This window comes from Crocodylus porosus, unplaced genomic scaffold (genome assembly GCF_001723895.1).
Source record: "Crocodylus porosus isolate Cpor-Errol unplaced genomic scaffold, CroPor_comp1, whole genome shotgun sequence".
NCBI classification, from domain to species: Eukaryota; Metazoa; Chordata; order Crocodylia; family Crocodylidae; genus Crocodylus; species Crocodylus porosus.
In genome coordinates, this window is record NW_017728943.1 from 91,924,339 (window position 1) to 91,944,771 (window position 20,433).

Genomic DNA, 20,433 nt, shown 5'->3' on the forward strand with positions numbered 1-20,433 from the left:
TCTATCAACCTATGAACTCCAAGGATAATGTTTCCCCCACTTGGATATGGTAAAGCAGAAATAGTACAGACAGACTCCTCAAGGTTGACTACATTTGAGTATCAACCTTCCCATAGGCCTCACCTCTGTGATGGCATCCTCAGATGACTTCCCATGATATGCAAGAATTGCTGAAATGTCGGCTTCCTTTCCATTCAGAGCTGAGAACTTCTGTAATGGACTTAAGCTTCAAAAAGCTATTGATTAATTGCCTCCTCAGAATATTCCAGGTCATATTACTACCAAATTAAAGTCTTCTGGCCAAGGGGTAATCTATATGGAGAGTATCACTGTAAACCTGTGTCCTAGCTCCTTGTGCTTTGCTTCAGTCAGCTCTAATGGTAGACAATGGGCCATGGCTGACAACTGTCCTGTTCTGAAAGAAAAAAAAATTAATTTTCTCTGCTTCCAGCTCAGCTTCAGGCAGTATGTCAGCATTTTACCCCAGAACTCTTTATCTGAAAGGCTCCTTGATAAATGTGTATACTTCTTCAGTGTATTTTTCCATTATTAGAGAACTGTTTTGTTCTTTTATATGACAAAAGATTTCTGACACCTTCTCAGTACTAAACTTTCTGTGTTTCTAGTAAATTTTCAGATTTGAAGGTGCTGTCTTTGAAGATTCAGGTGAAAGCAAAGTACAACGTTCTTTAACAGGTTTATAAGATTTTTTTTTGCTCATTAAGGGATAATGCACTTAAAGAACTTGTTCAGCTATAACTTTAATTAAAATCTATAGTTTTTTTGTTATAATACAATATAGAGACTGATCCCATGTTTAAATCTATATAGGGATACTTCTTTATAATATGTGTGTGTTCAGATGTACTAGAAAGTAGCAAGTTGTGTTTAGACTGTTTTGTTGCCTGACCCTATTTTTTTCTTTCCATAAAAGTATTCATGGCTGTCCATTTATCATGGACAGTTCACCCAGGTATATGTGATACTGCATATTAGGAAGAAAGTATTCTTTCATTGCATGATATACCAGATCCTGTATGTTGAATACACTTACAACTAAATGGGTAATTTTGACTTAAATCTTGCTGTATGTACAATAAAATCAACTGAGTACAGAAAAATCCCTTCAAATGAAAGAAAACATTTTCCCCAGTCATTTCTTTCTTTATGGAACACAGGGAAAGATATGCACATATAATCAAGAATATTTTGCACCTTTGAAGAGAATAAAACATAGGAAAGGCTTCCTATGGCTGAGATTGCTAAAAATAGGTATGTCTCTTTCATCCAAAGCCACATATTTATGTAAATCACATCTCTCTATTCTAGCATGTGTTATTGCAGTTTTTGATATCCCAGAGATATTTACATTGCAGTTTGCATAATGAATTTTGCAGTATTGATTACTATAAAGAAGAGATATCCACAAATATGGCTGTCATTGTTCTAGCTACAGTATTATACATCTGGACTTGTGTAAAATAAGCTCTCCATCTATGGGCCTACTCTAAAGTCTGTTAACACCGTTTACTGTAATTTATGACCAATTCATATTGAATGGAAAGATTACTATTTCAGTTGTCTTGGGATCAGTTTCCTATAAGCTCATATCAGGTGCCACATATTTTTCTAGTTTATAAGAAAAATGATTTTTTTTCCCACTTAACTTGTAGACATCAATTTTAAGAATTAAGCAAATCATGCCCTTTTCCCAAGTCATCATCAGTAATAATGATGCTATAGCCTAAAATCTGGACTCAGTAACATCATTGGCAAGAGTGAATTTACACGAGTGTAAGGGCCTTGTTGCACAATAATTTTAGGTGGCTTCTGGAGCTCTTCACCTCTGGATTGGCTGCACGTTGAGTGGTTAAAGCACTTATTATTCATCTTAAAGCTACATCAGTCAAGGACAGGATTAGCTTTAGTCTACCTAATTTTGCTCCTGTTACATTAAGGTGTGGCCACCCTCCACAGCTTTTCCACCCAAGCTGAAATCCCCTGGCATTTCAGGATGCAGTAGCCCCTCCCAAGTCAGGGTGGGGATGCCAGGATGCAGTGAGGCCAGGTACAGAGCTTGTGTCTCACTGTTGCTACTGGGCAGAGCCAGTGCCACAGACCTGGAGAGCCCAGTGGCTGCAGTGCCTCCCAGATCGGTTTGCTGCTCCTAATGCCTGGGCTGGACTTCAGCCGTGGTGCCTGCAGGGGGTGGGAAACTGGTGCTCACCTCTCCCACTGACCTATGGTTGAACATATGCCAAGCCCCACACTCTGCTGCAGAGCATCCTCCACTCAGTACCTGCACTGAGACCGGTTCTTGTTGACCCCGTGCTTTGCTGGGCTGTTCAGAAACACGTCGGGGGTTGGGGTGGGGAGTTAAGGATGGGACTTCCTGCCTTCTCTGGGCTTGGGAGGTGGCTGTGAGTGGTGCAGCCTTCCTGCCTGTTCTGTGCAGCCCCCTGCCTGGATAGACAGCACTGAGCCCTGTGATCCATGCCCAGAGCTGCCTGGCTGCTACAGGGGGTTCAGGGGCTTCAGGTGCCTGCCAGCCCTGGCTTGCTGTTCAGTGAGCCAGGCAGGGGGAGCTGGCAGCTAGACCCTGCACAGCCTGGTGGAGCATAGTGTAAGCAGGAAGCAGCCTCAGGCTACTGTGTTGCAACTGCCAAACTCTGTGTGCTCCTGCTGCCTGGGCCTGCCAGGGTGTGTATCCAGGTCCTGGGGGCCCAATCTTTTTTTTTTCCCTCTGGAGCTTACCCTCTGCAAGACTACCACCAGCCAGACTGCCAGCTGGCCAGCTACCACCTGAGCTCCAAGTGTCCCAATCCTTTCCAGAGTTCTGCCAGCAGCCTGGGCAGGGGTGGCACAGGGGGTGGGCTCTGACGTAAAAAAGCATCAGGCCTCTCAGGGCTCAGGCAATGAGCCATTCCAGGCAGCAGTCAGAGGCACCGCAGCCACCGGGCGCTGTGGGGGTGCAGGCGCTCACTCAGCCCAGTGGGAGCAGTGAGTCAGTCTTGCCCCTAGACCCTAGCCCTGCCTCTGCTTACCAAACCTCTAACGGCAAGTCACAGCTGTGCAGGTGAAGGACAGTCAGAGACAGTTTTTCTCCTTTAAGTGTGAATGCTCCAGTAAGCTGAACACTAAGCTGATTAACATTTGTTCAGCTTACAGCGTAAGGTGTAACAAAGCCCTAAGTGAGGGCAAAATTTGGCTGTAGATCCAGACTTTAATAATGTTCATGATGAACAAGCCAGAATAGCATCTGGTTCCTCATAGTTCCCTGCTGGCTCTGCAGTGCTAAGAGAATTAAAATGAAAGAAGGTTTTTAAGTTATTAAACATGAATAAATGCTCATTTTAAGTAATCTAAATGTACTACACTGACCTCTTTTAAATCTCTGCACAAAGTCCATTTGTGCCATGAAGCTTATAGGGAACTGTCAGCAAGAATAATTTTGTTGTAAAAGTACTGGGTTGTGAGGCCTGAGCTCAACTTTTAGCTCAACTGTGTATCATGCCGGAAGCTTGGGAGTTTGTGTAATTTGCCCCTATGCTTCAGGTTTTAACCTGGAAAATGGGGATAATAATACCTAATGGATAAAATCCTATTAAAGCCAGTGAGCTGCTCAGGCACTATATGGACAGTAGCCATGCAAGAAACTGGATAGATATTCCTAAGTGAGAGTGGTTGAATGAATGATGAGTGACAAATACTGATCTTTCATGTTATAATTGTTTTAAATTGATGTGGACCAAGTACCTGAATCAATTTATCTAGGTTTTTATTGAAAGTCACTTATACAGTTAAATGAACAGACTCAATTATAGCTAGCATGTAAAAGCATAATTCAAAGTGTTCTGGTAGGTACAAAATTATAGCAGCACAGAATCATCTGTAGATTATTTCTTTCTGTTTTTTATACTTTATTAGTGACAGTTCAAAAATATCTACCGGTCTCTTTCTTTTCTCAACTGAAGTGCTCATGAAAGGTTCCAGACTAAAAGCCCTGACATCTTTAATTTATCCATAGAAAAGGTGATTTACAAACAATGGCAATACCGTTTTTTCTGCACACTCTCTTAATTGTCCCTTCACTTTTTTCTGGGGTCACTGTCTCTAAGGGTTTGGGAGATCAGGTCTTTCTCCCTTCTCAAATCATTTTTTGGCTTTTGTTTACAAATGTTCCCATACTCTCGTGCTTTTTGGATATTAAGCAATGAACACACATCACTGGCTCAAAGACTGTTCCTTTTTAGGGGGAGGAGATTATTTTCATCTTTTCATCTTGCTTTTTCACCATACCCTACATCTTGCCTCCAAAATGGAATCCAGCTGTCAACTTCTAGCCAGTTGCATCAATAAAAACTACTTCTGTATGTTATACTCTCTCTAATTAGGCCATTACAAAATTCAAAATGTGCCCTTTTCTGTTATAATAGCTAACCATAAAATTAATCATTATTTTCTGTCAGATGTGGCTCAACAATAACTCAGAAGATTAATCTTTGCCCAAATAATAGATGTTTCTTTACTGCATTTTTTAACAAATCACCATAGAACTTTTTATAAAAGTAAGGTGGTGTAACCCCCACTGACTGTATCACAATTCAGCTAACTAGGCTTGCCTTCTTAATTTTTCTCCCAGCATCACTTAGGTATACGACTCTTCTTCACGTCCTGTCTAGAATAACATAGCTTTATTGTGTTCAATTGAACTGATATTGCATTCCACCCTATAGGTGGCTGTACTTCAGTAATGCATTAAATAATTCTGTCAGTCAGATTTTGAAAAGTGTGGTGCTATGGGATGAAAGATATTGGTACATCTGAAAAAAAGTATTCACATTCATCATTTCATCATTTCACTTCCTTTTTTAAACTTCGGAACATCTTTATTACATTGTGATATACCTATCATTAAAAAAGCTGCACACTCACTTCTGCATTGCACTTAATATTTCCAAGCCATGACGCTGGCTTTATTTCTTTTTTGTCCTAGTCCTCTTCCCCATGGCTAGTTTTGAAGTTCTGGTCTAGCTGTTCGTTTCCTGAGTGCACCATAAATATTGTGCCTAATTCAGTAATGCAGATTTCATTGTTTGATACCAAGACAGATTAAACTCACATGTGTTTGTGATTGTTCAACAAAACCAAATCTTACAGTCATTCTTCCTTTTTATAAAATGTATGCGTTTTCTCCTGTTGTATGGAAAATTTGACCTCTGCAAATCACAGGTTTAATCTTGAGAAGTTATTGAGATGGGCACATTGCCTGTTATGAACTAGAGAGGTATAAGATAAGAATATTAATGCAGTTCATTGGCATGCCTGACATTCTGCATCCTGACTTTAAATCCCAGTGCCCCTTGATGAATGATAAAATGAGAGCTATGCAAGTTTCTGGCTCTCACCTTGCAAAAAATGATGGGTTTTATGTTTGGGGTACTGCCTTTATTACATGCATTGCATAATTGTTAGAACACCACTGCTTTACTAGTCAGGTGTATTTTAAGGCACCCGAGTCACTAAACAGCATACTTTTTAATCCCTGTGAAACACTACAAATTGTATTTGAGTGCCTAAATTCCTTAGCTTTCATGTGTATAGTTCTTTACCATCTCCTACACACACAGATTTGTCCTTCAGAGGATGCTCAGAAACACAAAGATGACCCCTGTTGAAGTGCCCACATTCTATGCATATTTCCAAGAATATGAATAGAAAAGGAGCAGGTGCAACAACTAGGAAACAAAGGATATTGTGGTATAGGGGGAGGTACAATGAGTGCCACCAAAATTCAGTGTGTCACAGTGCCTATCTTTTCCCAATCACATAGCACTGAAAGTACCTAACCCAGGTTCTAGGCCTGCTTTGGATATTTGAATACATACCTCCTACCTCCCAGAAAAGTGTCCTAATGACAAGGCTATGGGCTAAGCAGGGCTGATGTTGGCTTCTACCCTCCTGCTGAAGCTGAGCTACTGGGCAGCCAAGTTTGAGAAAGCATGAGATCCAAAAGCAGAGCAAGGAAGAGAGAATATGACTCTGTGGCTCATCAAAGTGGCCACTGAACTGGGAGGAAAAGAGGCCTGTGTTGGGCCCTTTCTCCTGCTATGGTGATGATCCATGTTTTCCAATAACTGTGTAATGCAAAATAGAGAAGCTGTCCAGGAAGAAAGCAAAAGGGAGACAGACTCTGTCTTCTGGTCTTTAGGGCACTCAGCTGAGTAGGGGAGCCCTGGCTTCTAGTTGGTGCTATTCGGAGTGTTTATACATTTTTCATTGGTTAACTAGCAGGGGTAAGGATCCAGGAAAAGGAGAAGCTTGAGAGGGTGCAGAGGAGAGCCACAGGCATGATCAGAAGTCAGGAAAACAGACCTTACGATGAGAGGCTGAGAGCCATGGGACTCTTCAGCCTGGAAAAGCACAGGCTCAGTAGTGATCTAGTGGCTACCTGTAAGTTTATCATGGGTGCTCATCAGGACCTGGGGAAACGTCTGTTCACCAGAGCCCCCCAAGGGATGACAAGATTGAACAGTCACAAACTCCTCCATGACTGTTTCAGGCTGGACATAAGAAAGAACTTCTTTACTGTCCAAGTCCCCAAGGTTTGGAACCACTGCTGCTGGAGGTGGTTCAAGCACCTACTTTGAATGCCTTCAAGAAACATTTGGCTGTCTATCTTGCTGTGATCCTATGACCCCAGCTGACTTCCTGCCCTTTGGGAAGGGGGCTGGACTCTATGATCTTCCGAGGTCCCTTCCAGCCCTAATGTCTATGAATCTATAAAAGGTCCAACTCTCTTCTATGGTGATGTCTACTTCCCTGACCACTGAGACCTATTTCTTCTTTCTTGGTCTTTTTTTGTTTTCCCTGACTGTTTCCTTCTGTGCTGGTCAGTGAACTAGCTTCAGCAGGAAGGGTAGAAAGGGTGAGGTGACCTAGTTGAGACTACTTTGGTTTAGGGTACATGCTTTAGGGCACCATCCTGGGAAATGAGAGGGCTGGGTACTGGTTTTCAAGATGTGCTGGGCTTCCCATTGGGACAATGGGAAACATAGGTGCTTTAGACATGTAATAGGATTAGGCCTCCTAAATGGGGTGCCTAAGTTTGAGCCAAGCACCCAGCTAAGATGCACGTGCTGTAGAAGCTTAATGTGATTTGGGATTTTGTGTATGTTTTTCTGTTGGCTGATAAGGTTTATGTAGTAGCATGGTTGATGACAGTTCAGTATAAAATAAAAGGTATTATTATAATAGATTCTAGTAGATTAAAGCTATTCCCCGTGTATGGAAGTAGTTTGGTAAGACTGTTATGAAATGTTGATTCTCAAACTGTGGTTTTGTGGACTATGGGTGGTTTGTGAGGCTGTGGAGGAGTGGTCTGTGGATCAAGTTAAACCCCACTTTTTCAATTAAAAGTTCATTGGTACGGATTCATGGTGGATCACAGCAGGTCAGAGGATTGGCAATTGCCCATTGGTCAAACAAGTTTGAAGCTATTTGTTTAATTTACGTCCAGATCAAAATAAAGGATCAGGTGCACTCTTTCTTTCCCTTGTCTGCAGTGTTGTCAGGAAGAGCTTTCAATAACCTGATCATTTTTTTTTCTTTCTTACAGAAATTTTTTGATCTTGAGGAAGAGAGTGTTTGCTTTTTAAAAGAACAGAAAAATTCTTCTTTTCCCAAATTAAATCGTAACAAATATGTGGTGACTGATGGAGCTGCATACATTGGTAAGTAAACTCACAGTACAGTTGGTTTTGGTCAGTACATTAGAACTTTATAACCCAGCATCTGAAAGAACAGTTTCATTGGTGTATGAGCTAGCTGAAAAGTTCTTTCAGTTAACGCATACTGGGTATTTTTGTCCACTTGGAGTACATTTCGGCAAACTAAACACTGAGGAAGGAATTCAGATTCCCAGAACAGAGTTGTTTAGCTGTGTCTGAGTAAGGTGAATTGCATTCTTTCTTTCTTGTGAACTGGTTTCCCAAGAGGAATTCATGATGCTTTGAATTCTGAAAGGCTGGAAGAGCAATCTTAAAATGCCATAGAAGAATTGGGCACAGGCTTGGAAATATGTTGGGGGATCCAACGCATCCTTTTGATATATGATTTCTTTAGTTCCATGAAATCTGACTGATCTCATGATTTCCTATGTCATCATAATATTTGCAGACATCTTGGTAAATGTAGAATGGACGGTCACCCTGGTTTTCTTTGGAATTTTCTCTAGTTATGCCGATTTACTGTATACACTCTAATGATTTCAGACCACGTGCACTGAACTGCAGGTGGCTTGGTCCTAATCTGAAGTCATTGTTTGCAAGTTCAATGCATATTTGACAATATTATTCTAGACAGATGAGTGTAACAGTTCATTGTGAATAAAATATATATTAAATAGAGGAGAAAAACATAATCTTTCCACAGTGCAACCACTTCAGCTATGCTCTGGAACTGGCGGTTTTCTTTTAGGTAGGTAGAAAACTGCCTTGAATTAAGAAGTTAAAATATGTTTCCACCATCAGGAGATTTTAATGAGTCCAAGGATGAATATTTTAATTTTAAGTAGGTTACAGTGCTTGCTTTAGTGGCAGGCTTCTTCAGACCTGACTTGTTACATAGTACTTAGAACCATGGTTCCTCTCTTTCTGCTGCAACCATGGTGGAAATATGGTGGCATGATGAGAGATCCAGATGCTATTCCTTTTATATGTATGGATGTTAAAGATCATGCTAGCCTGGGGGCTGAGGATAGTTTTGAGAAATTCCACCACCACTCTACCTCTTCAAGGAACTTTAGTTCCTTAGCTCCATCTTGTAGCATGCAGTGAATTAAAGTTCTGGGCTGTGCATATTTATACCCTCTTGATCATTGTCACTATTTTATAAGACCATAGGTAGGAGTCACAAGAATGAATGCAGTGTTATAAATGTAGTTCATCACAAGCTCATTGTCATCTGAAATATAGGTCTGTCACTGTATCATCCTATGTTCTTTTGCTCTTTCTCCTACATAAATTCTGTTGATGTATACAAAACATCTGCAGAATCCACCTATCTCCCTCCCTTTTACCAAAGCCCTTTCCAGATCTTTGTTTTCTCTCATCTTGAGTATTATAGCTTCCTTCATGCTGGCTTCTTTTATGAAGCTCCTGACATCAGCACTCTTTTCAGCATTTCTCACTATCCAAATCCTCTTCAGATGCCTGGATCAGATTTCAGGTCTTTCTTGCGCTGAAGGCCTTACACAAAAGAGGATCTACCTTACCACTCCTTTCTTACATTCTTAATTTTTTTCCATTCTCTTTCTCACCTTGTATCTTTTCAAGCTACAGAAATAAATGCATAATTGCTTCCATCCACAATTACATTTAATAGGCCTGTGAAGAAAAAAACCAAAACAAGCATCAGGCATGTGGATAGGAAGTAAATCATCATTCTTCAGGGCATAGGATTATACATTCATAGGAGAGTAAGGCTGGATGGGACCTCACAAGGTCATCTAGTTCAGCCCCTTCCTCAAGGCAAGATTATCACGCATGATTGGGCTATATGCATAGATGGCTATAGGCTGCACAGAAGGGATTGGAGAGGGAAAAAGGGAAGGATGAAGGCATACTGTTCCTGTGTGTAAAGGAGCAGTATGCCTCCGTGGAGACCCAAATTGGTTTGAGAGAAGGGCAACTTGAGACCCTGTGGGTCAAGATATGGGGAGGATGAGGAAAAGGGGACTTGATGGTAGGCATCTACTACAGACTGCCAAACCAGGAGAAGGAACTGGATCTGGAATTTTCCAGAGAACTGATGGAGGCTGCACATTCAAGGGAACGTGGTTGTCATGGGTAACCTCAGTTACCCTGACATCTGCTGGGAGGGGTACTCGGACAGATCTGACCAGTCATATAGGTTTTTGACCTGCATGGAAGAACTTTAGTTTGTACAGGAGGTGAACAGACTGACATGGGGGAAGGCTTTTTTGGGTTTGGTTCTACCCAAAGGGAATGACCTAGTGGGAGATTTGAGGATTGAGGGTAATCTGGGAAATAGTAATCATGAGATGATAGAATTCACTATCCATTGTCAGGCAGGGAAGTCAGCCAGTAGGCCAGAGGTGCTTGATTTCAAGAAGGCTGACTTAGTGAGCTTAGGAAAATAGTGGGAGAGATCTTATGGCAAGAAGGACTGGAGGGGAAGGGAGTTCAGAAAGGGTGGTTGTTCCTCAAAGGAGTGATCCTCAGAGTGCACGAAAGATCCATTTGTGTATGCATGAAAGGTGGTAAAAGGGATGGAAATTCATCTTGGTTGACCAGAGGAGTCAAGGACTGCTTAAAAAAAAGAAAAAGGAAGCTTATAGACAGTGGAAACAATAGGTAGTCACCAAGGAGGAATACACAAGTATAGTCCATATTTGTAGAGAGAGGATAAGGAAGACAAGGGCAGCGACTGAAATCAGGACCGAAATCAAGGACGATAAGAACTCCTTCTTTAGGTATATGGGGAGCAGAAGGAAGATTAAGGGAAATGTGGGGCCCTTGCAGAATGGGACAAGACAGCTGATAACAGACAGGAGGAAGCTGAACTCTTTAATGAATACTTTGTGTTGGCATTCCTGCATACAAATAGTGGTCACCCATCTGGCTGGATACTGGATGGATGTGGAGGGGGGGCGATTGCCAACCATTGGTCACTGAGGGAGCACTTAGAGCGGCTGAATGTCTTCAAGTCAGCAGAACCAGATGGGCTACACTTGAGAGTGCTGAGGGAATTGGCTGGAGTTATTGTGGAATTGTTGGTGAAGGTATTTGAAGACTTGTGATGCTTAGGGGAGGTCCTGGAAGACTGGAAAAGGGCCAATGTGGTGTCAGTCTTTAAGAAGGGGAAGAGGGAGGATCCAGGAACCTATAAGCTGGTTAGTTTGACCTCAATACCGGGTAAAATTTTGGAAAAAATTATCAAGAAGTCCATTTGTGAGAGACTGGTAGAAGGCATGATGCTGAGGGACAGTCAACAAGGTTTTACTGCAGGCAGGTCATGTATGAACAACTTTGTCTTCTTCTATGATCAAGTAATGAACCACTTAGATGTGAGAGATGTGGTTGATGTCATATACTTGGATTTTAAAAAGACATTTGATGCTCTTAAAAAATGGGGGACTGTGGGCTAACAGAGTCCGTGGTCAGGTGGGTTGGGAACTAGCTAAAGGGTCAAACCCAGAGAGTGTTAGTGGATGGGTCTGTATCATCTGGGAGGGAGGTCGCCAATGGTGCCCTGCAGGGTTCAGTTCTTGGCCCTGTGCTGTTCAACATCTTTATCAATGATTTAGATGAGGATGTGGAAAGCACGCAGGCCAATTTGAAGATGATACTAAGTTATGGGGAAAAGCAGTCACACTAGGGGATAGGATGCAGATCCAAGCAGACGTGGACAAGCTGAAAAGGTGGATGGAACAGAACCGATTGTAATTCAATAAGGATAAATGCAGAATGCTTCATCTGGGGAGGAGTAACCAGTGACATAAATACAGGCTAGGAGGATATAGGTCACTTGTCAGTTGTCTCATTTGGTTTAGCGGGGATCCAATGTTACCCTTGCTTTTCTTTCAACTCCCCACATATCTAAAAAAGGACTTTTTATTGTCCTTGATATGTGTAGCCAAGTGGAGTTCAATTGCAGACTTGGCTTTCCTGGTTCGCTCCCTACAGGTACGGAGAAGTGCAGAATAATCCTCCTTTATGGTGATTCCTATCGTCCATCCTTTATAAGCTTCTCTTTTTTGGTGTAGTTGGCCCACAAGTTCCGTACTGAGCCAAGGGGGTTGCTGTGCCCTTTTGCTACCTTTCCTCCAAGATGGGATGGACATCCTTTGTGCTTCCAGGATCGCTCCCTTAAGAAGTAACCACTCCTCTCGGACTTCTCTCCTTGCCGAGTCTTGGTCCCTTAGGGCCTTGACAACAAGCCTCCTGAGCTTATCAAAGTCAGCTTTCCTAAAGTTGAAGATTTTTGCGTTGCTGACTGACTTGCCAGCTTTGCAATGGATAGTAGAAGTGACCAGCTCATGGTCACTGTCTCCCAGCTTTTTTCTGATCTTTAGGTTGCTGACAAGATCATCCCCTATAGCCAGTACCAGGTCCAGCAGTGCTTTACCTCTTGTGGGTCCATAGACTTTTTGGGTCAAGTAGCATTCATCCAAGCACATGAGGAAGCCTATTCCTAGACCTTGTGAGCCTATCTTCATAAGTCATGCTTCCTAGACCTCTAACCATTTTTGTCACTGTCTACTGAACTCTTTCTAATCTGTTCACATCCTTATTGAAGTGCGGGGTCCAGAACTGGACACAATACTACAAGTGAGGTCTCGCCAATGCTAAATAGTGTCGAAGAATCATTTCCCTTGATTTTCAAGTGATACTCCCATTGATACGACCCAGTATGATGTTGGCTCTTTTTTACAACAAGAGCACAGTACTGGCTCATGTTCAACATATGGTCAACTGTAAGCCCCAGGTCCTTCTCTGAAGTACTTCAGCCTAGCCAGTTGTTCCCCAGTCATTATTTTTCCATGCAGTTATTCCATCTCAAGTGCAGGGCTTTGCACTTGTCATTGTTGAAACTCACCCAGTTGACTGTCAACCATTTTTCCAGTCTATCTAGGTCATTCTGGATCCTAGCAATACCCTCCAGAGTGTCTTCAATTCCACCTCATTCAGTGTCATCCACAAATTTTCTAAGCATGCACTCAATCTCATCATCAAAATCATTAACAAAGAAGTTAAACAAAATCAGACCTAAGACAGACAACTGGGGAACTGCACTCGATACCTCCTCCCAGCTAGACATTGAGCCATTGATGAATACCGACTGAATACAATGATCCAACCAATTATGTTTGCACCTTACACAACTTTTTCTACTCTGTATTTCCTTAGCTGGTTAATGAAAATGTTGTGGGAGATGGTTTTAAAAGTCTTGCTAAAGTCAAAGTATATCACATGCACTGCTCTCTCCTCATCCACAAAACTTGTCAACATATCATAGAAGGGAACCTGGTTGGTCAAACATGCCTTGCTCTTGGTGAATCCTAATTGAGTATTCCTGATCACCTTTCCTCATCTAGGTGCTTCACAGTAGATTCCTTGAGGACCTGCTCCATGATCTTTCTAGGTATTGAGATCAGACTGCCTGGTCAATAATTCCCTGGATCCTCCTTCTTCCCTTTCTGAAAGATTGGCACAATAATTGCCCTTTCCAGTGATCCAGGACCTCACCTGACTGTCATGATCTATCTTTTACCAGAAAGGAAGGGAAAACATTCTTCTATGAACAGGTTATACCATACTGGTCCATTTCAAAGTTTCTTGCATCTGTGTCTGAAGCATCTTGTACAGGCACCTTTCAGACAGGATAATAGCCTATATTGTTGGCAGGCCACCAACCTAATTCAGTATGGCAATTCCAGTATTCTTCTCTAGATCTTTAATTTTGCTGATGAAGGCATCTAGAATTTCTCCCTTGACCCGCTTCAAAGTGTCTCTGCCCTTTTCTCCCTGGAGTCCTCCCGAGAATACTTCTTCAGTGCATCTCTCACCATTCTCTTAAATAGGAAAAACTATGCATGTATAAAACAAAACATACCCAAATACTGCAACAAAATGTATGTTTAAACACCTTTCCATTACATTGCTTTTCAAAAGTTCACCTCCCCCTAATCCTCTTTGTTTCTCTGCCTGTCTCTGGAGATATTAAGATATTAAGCTACATTGTCTTCCTATCTGTCTACAAAGCATCTAGCCCACTGCCAACACTATACCAGTAGCTATTTAATATTTTTAAGGCACTATAAAAAGTGAGTCATGAAGATAAAAAACAAGTTGTGTCCTGACCCAATTAGCATCACATAATCACTGCAATGATCATGCTGGTTTTGTTTTTATCTTTACTTTAAACAAATGATGTTTGATTGTACAATTAAGGATTAGATGTGTTGGCATAGCTTGATGTTAATTTATTCAGAATTTGAGCTTAGTATACATGTACACACATAGTCTGTATAGATAAAATGCTAATCACTGGCTGTATTCAATACGATGAAAAATTATATTTCTATCCAATTCTACAGTAACTTTTAAAGAGTCCATGCCTCAGACAATCAGGATTTTTTGGAAGGAAGAAAATATAAAGGTTGATCACTGGCAAATGGGAATGAGAAAGGAAGAAACTGAGAGCAGCTATGTTATAAAATTTCTGTAGCTTCTTAGTAAAATAGTGTTTCATTGTATGTTTTAAGTGTTTTAAAGCCTGGTACATTTAAGTTATAAAAATCCAAATACAGTAAAGACAGCACAGAAGAGGTGCATTTCAAAAAATAATGACCTATCCACAACCAGAAATGCAGCTTGCATATTCAATCTAATTGGTTTTGTTAAGGAAAGATATGCAAATTGGTGACTGTGGGGCCAAATTAATCCTTAGGCTCAGCTCCTGCAATTGGATCAGTGAGGACATAGGGCCTGAGTCAGACTTCCAATCACCTAAACGATAAAATAAAATCCCTGGATCTCCACAGGCTTTGATTCTGACTCTTTCTTAATATATTGAGCTAAATTAACTCCCGGCAGTATTTTGTCATGTCTAATCTGTGAGGTAGTTCAGATCTGACTCTACATTCATCGTTCCCATCCCTTTTTAACACAAACACACCCCTAATTTACAGCTAATTACTGCTTGTATTGCAGTCAATGGAAAAATTCCAAGAAATGATGTGAGATCAAACCTCTAATTTTCTAACATGGCTGATGTGACTGTCCCCAAAGCCAGATGCTATTCCACTGATAGGCACTTGTTAGTGGACTCGGGCACCTAGGTATGATTCTTTTCCATCCTGCTCAAGTCCCTGAAAAACTTGCTGCATTTTTGTGACTTAGTTTTAAGAGTCATATAATGGCATGTTACAAAAATGGATGCATTAATGGATTTTCAAGACTTGAATGTGGCAGCACAGAATCACACTTACATGCATAAATTCTCCTGGACATATAATACGGGAATAGAATCTCGCCCCTAGTGTCCTGCATTAAAGCTTTAGAAGTCCAGCAGTCATCAATAAATACTGAAGAGCAGGCAGAACTCTTTGTGGGGTCCAGCCTTATTACAGATAGAGATAATTATTGCATAATATGTATGCAGAGCTGTGGTCAGGGGACAAAATTAGGGTTCAGAACTAATACCTTCTCAAGGATTGAGGCATTCAATGAACATGTGCTCTTTTGTCTTACTTCAAGGACTTTATGTATGTTCAGATATTTGGTGGTGAAAAATGGCCCCAAATAGTGGTATTGTTCTTCCTGAGATATTGGATATAGACTCATGGAATTGCTGGAGTTCCAGTTAATGAAAAAAACCCAAACAAACCAATCCCTGAAATTCTTGCTTGTTGTGCATCTTTTACTAGTCTTCCATTAGCCCAGTTGTCTTTTGTTTACCTTGCTATCACCAGGTTTGATATGTTCATTCCTTTAGGTTTGCTGTAACAGCAGGGAATAATAACTGGAATAAAATTACAGAGAAATCTGTTCAAATGGGGAGAGTGATTTCTTTCTTACATAGACGTCTGTCACCCAGTAATCTGCAAAGGATCCCCTGGTTCAGTGGAATAATATACAGCCACCACAATCCATCAGTCTGAACATTTACATTACTCTACTTTAAACTGCTGATTAGGCCAAATATATAATAATACCTAGCAATGATGAGGGTTATAAGTTGTGTCTATGAGAAAATAATGAATTATTTCTGAATATGGAATGGGAACTTCCATCTTGACAACAGCAAAGTACCTGTTTTGCTTTCTGACCAAAGGTGATATATATGTAGGTGTGAGTTGCATTGTACATCATGGTGGGAAACTGAGGACTTATATTCCAAACTGTAAGAAAAAAACAAGAACATGTCCCTGCAATTGTTTGGGGTGGGAGAAGAAATACTGGGGGTTTTTTATTGCCCTGGAGAAATTGGCTAATATTTCATTTCACAATCTCATTGTATGTTCCTTCATTTATTTGTAGGTAATTTTGATTGGGTGGGAAATGCTTTTACTCAGAATGCTGGAGCTGGCCTTGTTATCAACCAAGCAGACTCTGGGAACAGCACAAGCATCATTAAGCAGCTTAAAGCCGTGTTTGAAAGGGACTGGTATTCGCACTACGCCAAAAGTTTACCACCAACAAAAATCCCAAACTGCTTAAACCACAAACTTAACAAAGCAGCATCAAACAAGACTGCCATGAGCAATGTGAACTAAAAAGACTCTTTTACTGTATAACAAATGAAGGCATCCACTGGGGCTATAACCCCATTTCATATTTACAGACAAAAGACTGTAAACAAAAAAAGCAAAAAATAAAAAAAAAGTCTTTTTTTAGGAAAAAGCACACTTATATAAAATGTTCTCTAAACTATATTCTCTATATTAAATTATTTCAGACTTTTAAATTTGTTACTTCAGACATTGAATGTCATTTCTGCTTTGATGTTGATTTTAACGTTTCACATTTGAATTTAAAAGCATGCTTTGATTCCTCTCCTTCAGTTTTAGGACTTTCCCTACCTCCTGTCCTGGTTAGTATAAACCATGAGGCAGAACTGAGAGCTGAACTATGAAATGTCATTGTAAGACCAGCTGTTACTGATACCTAGTGGAGGACAGATTTCCCCTACAGGAAAAGACACAGGTACAAGCTGATGTTCTCCCATGTAAATTGTACCCTCCAAATATTTGACAATCTGAGTAAATTCTGATATTTATGAACAGGTATTTTGGATACCAGTATCTAAAAATGTTTTATAGCATTCTCAAAATTAATTTAACTGATCCACCAGCTTCCTTGTTCATTTTTGCTTAATAATTCCAGACGTTTTCTTTCATCTAATAAACTTCCATTATAACTGAACTTCTTACAAAATGGATTTCAGTCAAGTGAATTAATTCCTTCAAACATCATACTTTTTCTATGTTATACCAATATCTCTTTAATTATGGAAATACCTAATTTCTGAGGGTGCTTACACATAAAGGTCAAGGACTGACTTTCCTGGCAGCTGTATCATGTGATTTTTTCCAGTCTGAAGTGTTTATCATTTCTGAAATAATGGTTTTGCATAAAAAACAGTTAAATGTCACTGTCTGGATAAGGTGATGGGTTGTGTAAAACTAGAAAATCTCAGTGAAAATGTTCAGTTTTGTTCCAGCTGGTCTCACATCTGGAAAATATTGCTCTGATAACTAAGAACACCTCTTATGGAATGTTTATTTTCCCATTTTAAAAAATTTGTTCACTTTTTTCCATGTTTTGCCCATCAACTGGCTACAGTCCAAATGCAATGTTCATATTTTCATTGACAACTAGATTGTCAGCTGGCATTAATTAGTGTGGCTCTGCTGACTTCCAGAGAGTAAAATGGGATTGTGTCAGCTAAGGATCTGCCCCTTAAAGTATATTTCTACTCTGAAAAATGGCTGTATAAAAATGGTGCATTGCAGATCAGGGGTGTCTAACTCACTTGGCTCCCTGGGCTGAATGCAGAATGCAAGGTTTCTCACAGGCCAGATGACCCAGGTCCAGTAGCAGATGAGAGTGTACTAGCATGGCTGCTGGAGCCACACTGCATTGGCACAGCTCTGGAACCCAGATGGTGAACATTGCCACTGCTCACCCCCATCCTACCCCTTCCACCAATTTTAGTCAATGACGGAGACCAAAGACCCTGAATTCAGCAGCAGGCAGTGGAGTGGTAAGGGCAAGTGGCAGCTTTTACCCCTAGGGTGCACAGACACACCAATATAGCGGCCCTGGCAGCTGTGCCAACAAGCCTTACAGGCTGCCAGTTGAACAGCGCTGTCTCAGACAATTGATCTGCTTTTTCTTTCTATTCAGAATTGTATCTGCTTAACCTGTTAATACTTATTTTTTAATCACTTTTACGCCTGACGAGGAAGTCCATCCATTAAAGTTATTCAAATTCTTTATGTCCATGGGTATCAACACAAAGCAGTTTTTTTTCTGAGATTCAAACCAATTTCACGTGAACATATATCATTGAGGCCATAATGTGGCTTGACAGAAAATGACATGAGAATTTAATTTGTCCTGTAAAATCTTTATTGGTGATGATGCAAAAACCCAGTTTGTCTTTTAGATCCCATTTGAGTTTACAAGGTTGGTAGGTAGAAGGTGCAGTCATTGTGGAGATTCTTGAGAGCCAATCTACAGGCCCTCATAATGCCATTTTTGCAGCCATGTTTCAGGGTGTAGCTGCAATTCAAAATTAGAAGTACTTCTGGAAATAAGAAGCCCATTTTCACAAGGAAAAATGTTGATAGAGTTTAAATTGTACTGAATTATCAGAATTTCAGATCTTGTTTAATGTCATTATCAGTGTTTTGCATAGCACTAAAACCCAATGACAGTTAGTTAAGATTTAAAGGAAGCTATGCAATTCAGTAACCTGTATTTTATTCCCCAGAGCCTTAAAGCTACACAGTACTGTATAGTCAGCTGTTCATAGAGGAAACTTATAAAAACATATTTCAGAAAAATATGATTCAAGGTGCTGTGAAGTAGAAGGCTTTGTGGCGAAGAGTTCTGTGTTTTGTTTCTTCCATACATCCTTAAAAGATACCCACTACCATTTCTCCTAAGACAATGGATTTGCTTTCTTGAGAAACTAAAATATATTAAGACAAAAGCATCTCTGGAGTAACTTTTCACTGACCTCAGCTGAGCCACTCTAGCAACAAATTTGGTCCAGTATATTCAAGGCTAAAAACTATTTTAAAAATCAAAGCAAGATATTTGAAAATCTTGTAGATGGAGCAATAACAATTCTGGAAGTGGATATCTTATGTCTTGGGATGCACTTGTTGTTACGTCCTTCCATAACCATAAAGCTGAGAAAGACAACAATTCTGGAGTTCAAAGCTACAGCTTTTGATATCAATAACACATAAAGAGATACAAGTTATTAAGCAGTGCTGTATTTTTCCTTTTGTATTGTTGGCACTGGGAATGTATTGAGCATCCATTGGTATAATTTATACAATAATTACTGGAAGAGAACTTTCAAATGTGAAAATTAATACATTTGTTTCCAAAGCAGGACACAGTGACCATGTCACATTGTTGAATTGATCTTATATTTAGGATACCAAATGAATAAATTAGATGTAGTAGTTTTATTTGATACATTTAGGGGCAGTAGAGTCACAACTGCTTTCTTGTCTATTATTGTATAAGTGCATTCTTATGGGCTCAGAGAACAAATTTCCCTGTTTCAGGTATCCAGAGAAAAGCAAATATGTAAAAGTACAGTATTTTTAAGTATGCTGTGTTTTTATGAACAGTGATTTATGAACAGAATGATTTTTTTAAATAACTTTCATCAGTAAATAGTAGTCAGTCATCCTACAGTGGGACTGACAGGCACAGATTTCATTTGGTGTAAAAACACGGAGTAATAGTTTTAATAACTTTCAAATGGCAGCAGCTCCAAAAAAGTGCAGAAGGTTTTGGTGTGATATGTTAGCCAAAAGATAAAGTGCATCCTTGGATTAAATAAAAAACCCCAAAAATGAGCAAGTTGTTTAAAAGAATTATTATGCATTTTAAAGGTACCTAAGGGGGTAATAACTAGGGTGACTATATGTTCCGGATTGGCTGGGACAGTTCTGAATTTGGGGGGGGGCTGGTTCCAGCCTGCCAGTGAAAATTAAAACAAATGACCCAGGCACAGGGCACCGGGTACAAAAGCAGTGGCAGGCTCTGTGAAGTTGAAAGCCCAATTAACACTAATTGTAACTTCACATATGATTGTTAACACCTGGGAAATACAACCTGCAGCAATGTAGGGAGGAGGGGAGATGAGACCACGCAGTGTCTCAGATTTCACATTGTCCCATATGGTCACCCTAGTAATAACCATCATTCTGTCCAGGTTAGCACTGTTATTGTTCAAATGAATTAAACCCAGTAGACCAAATTCTGATTTCAGTTCCACCAGTGGCAATCTATGATCATTCTTCTTAAGTTAATTTGCTTTGGTTCAGCTGAGATGAGAATCTATTCTACTATTTCCTGTTGCTTAAGCTCCCTGGAATATTACCACTGCATGGCATGTTTCCAAACTCTTACAGGAATTTGTGTTTAGTCGTTTCTCAGAGACCTCACAGGCATGGTCCAAAAGATGCACTTTCTCTAATCCCCTTCTAACTGACATTGGTAACTCTGTCATAATACAAAGGTGATTTCCTAAAGAGATCAGCTTTATTCTTAAAGAATATAGACTTTAATTGCTGTTTGCTGCAAACATTGACTAGTGCCTTATTCATACACAAGGTTTTATTTAACTATTTCTCATGAAAAGACCAGCTAGGAT

General features: G+C 40.3%; 1 protein-coding gene across 5 annotated transcripts in view; it reads left to right on the forward strand.

Moving 5' to 3' along the window:
- The window catches only part of PLD5 (phospholipase D family member 5), a 306,170-nt gene extending 287,143 nt beyond the window's left edge, over positions 1–19,027 (forward strand). For all 5 annotated transcript variants that reach the window (XM_019549792.1, XM_019549793.1, XM_019549794.1 and 2 more), the window contains 2 exons: positions 7,619–7,733; positions 16,068–19,027. In XM_019549792.1, the coding sequence (XP_019405337.1) occupies positions 7,619–7,733; positions 16,068–16,303 (351 nt within the window). In that variant the 3' untranslated portion in view covers positions 16,304–19,027. The remainder of the gene's footprint in view (positions 1–7,618; positions 7,734–16,067) is intronic.
- Positions 19,028–20,433: the final 1,406 nt, after the last annotated feature.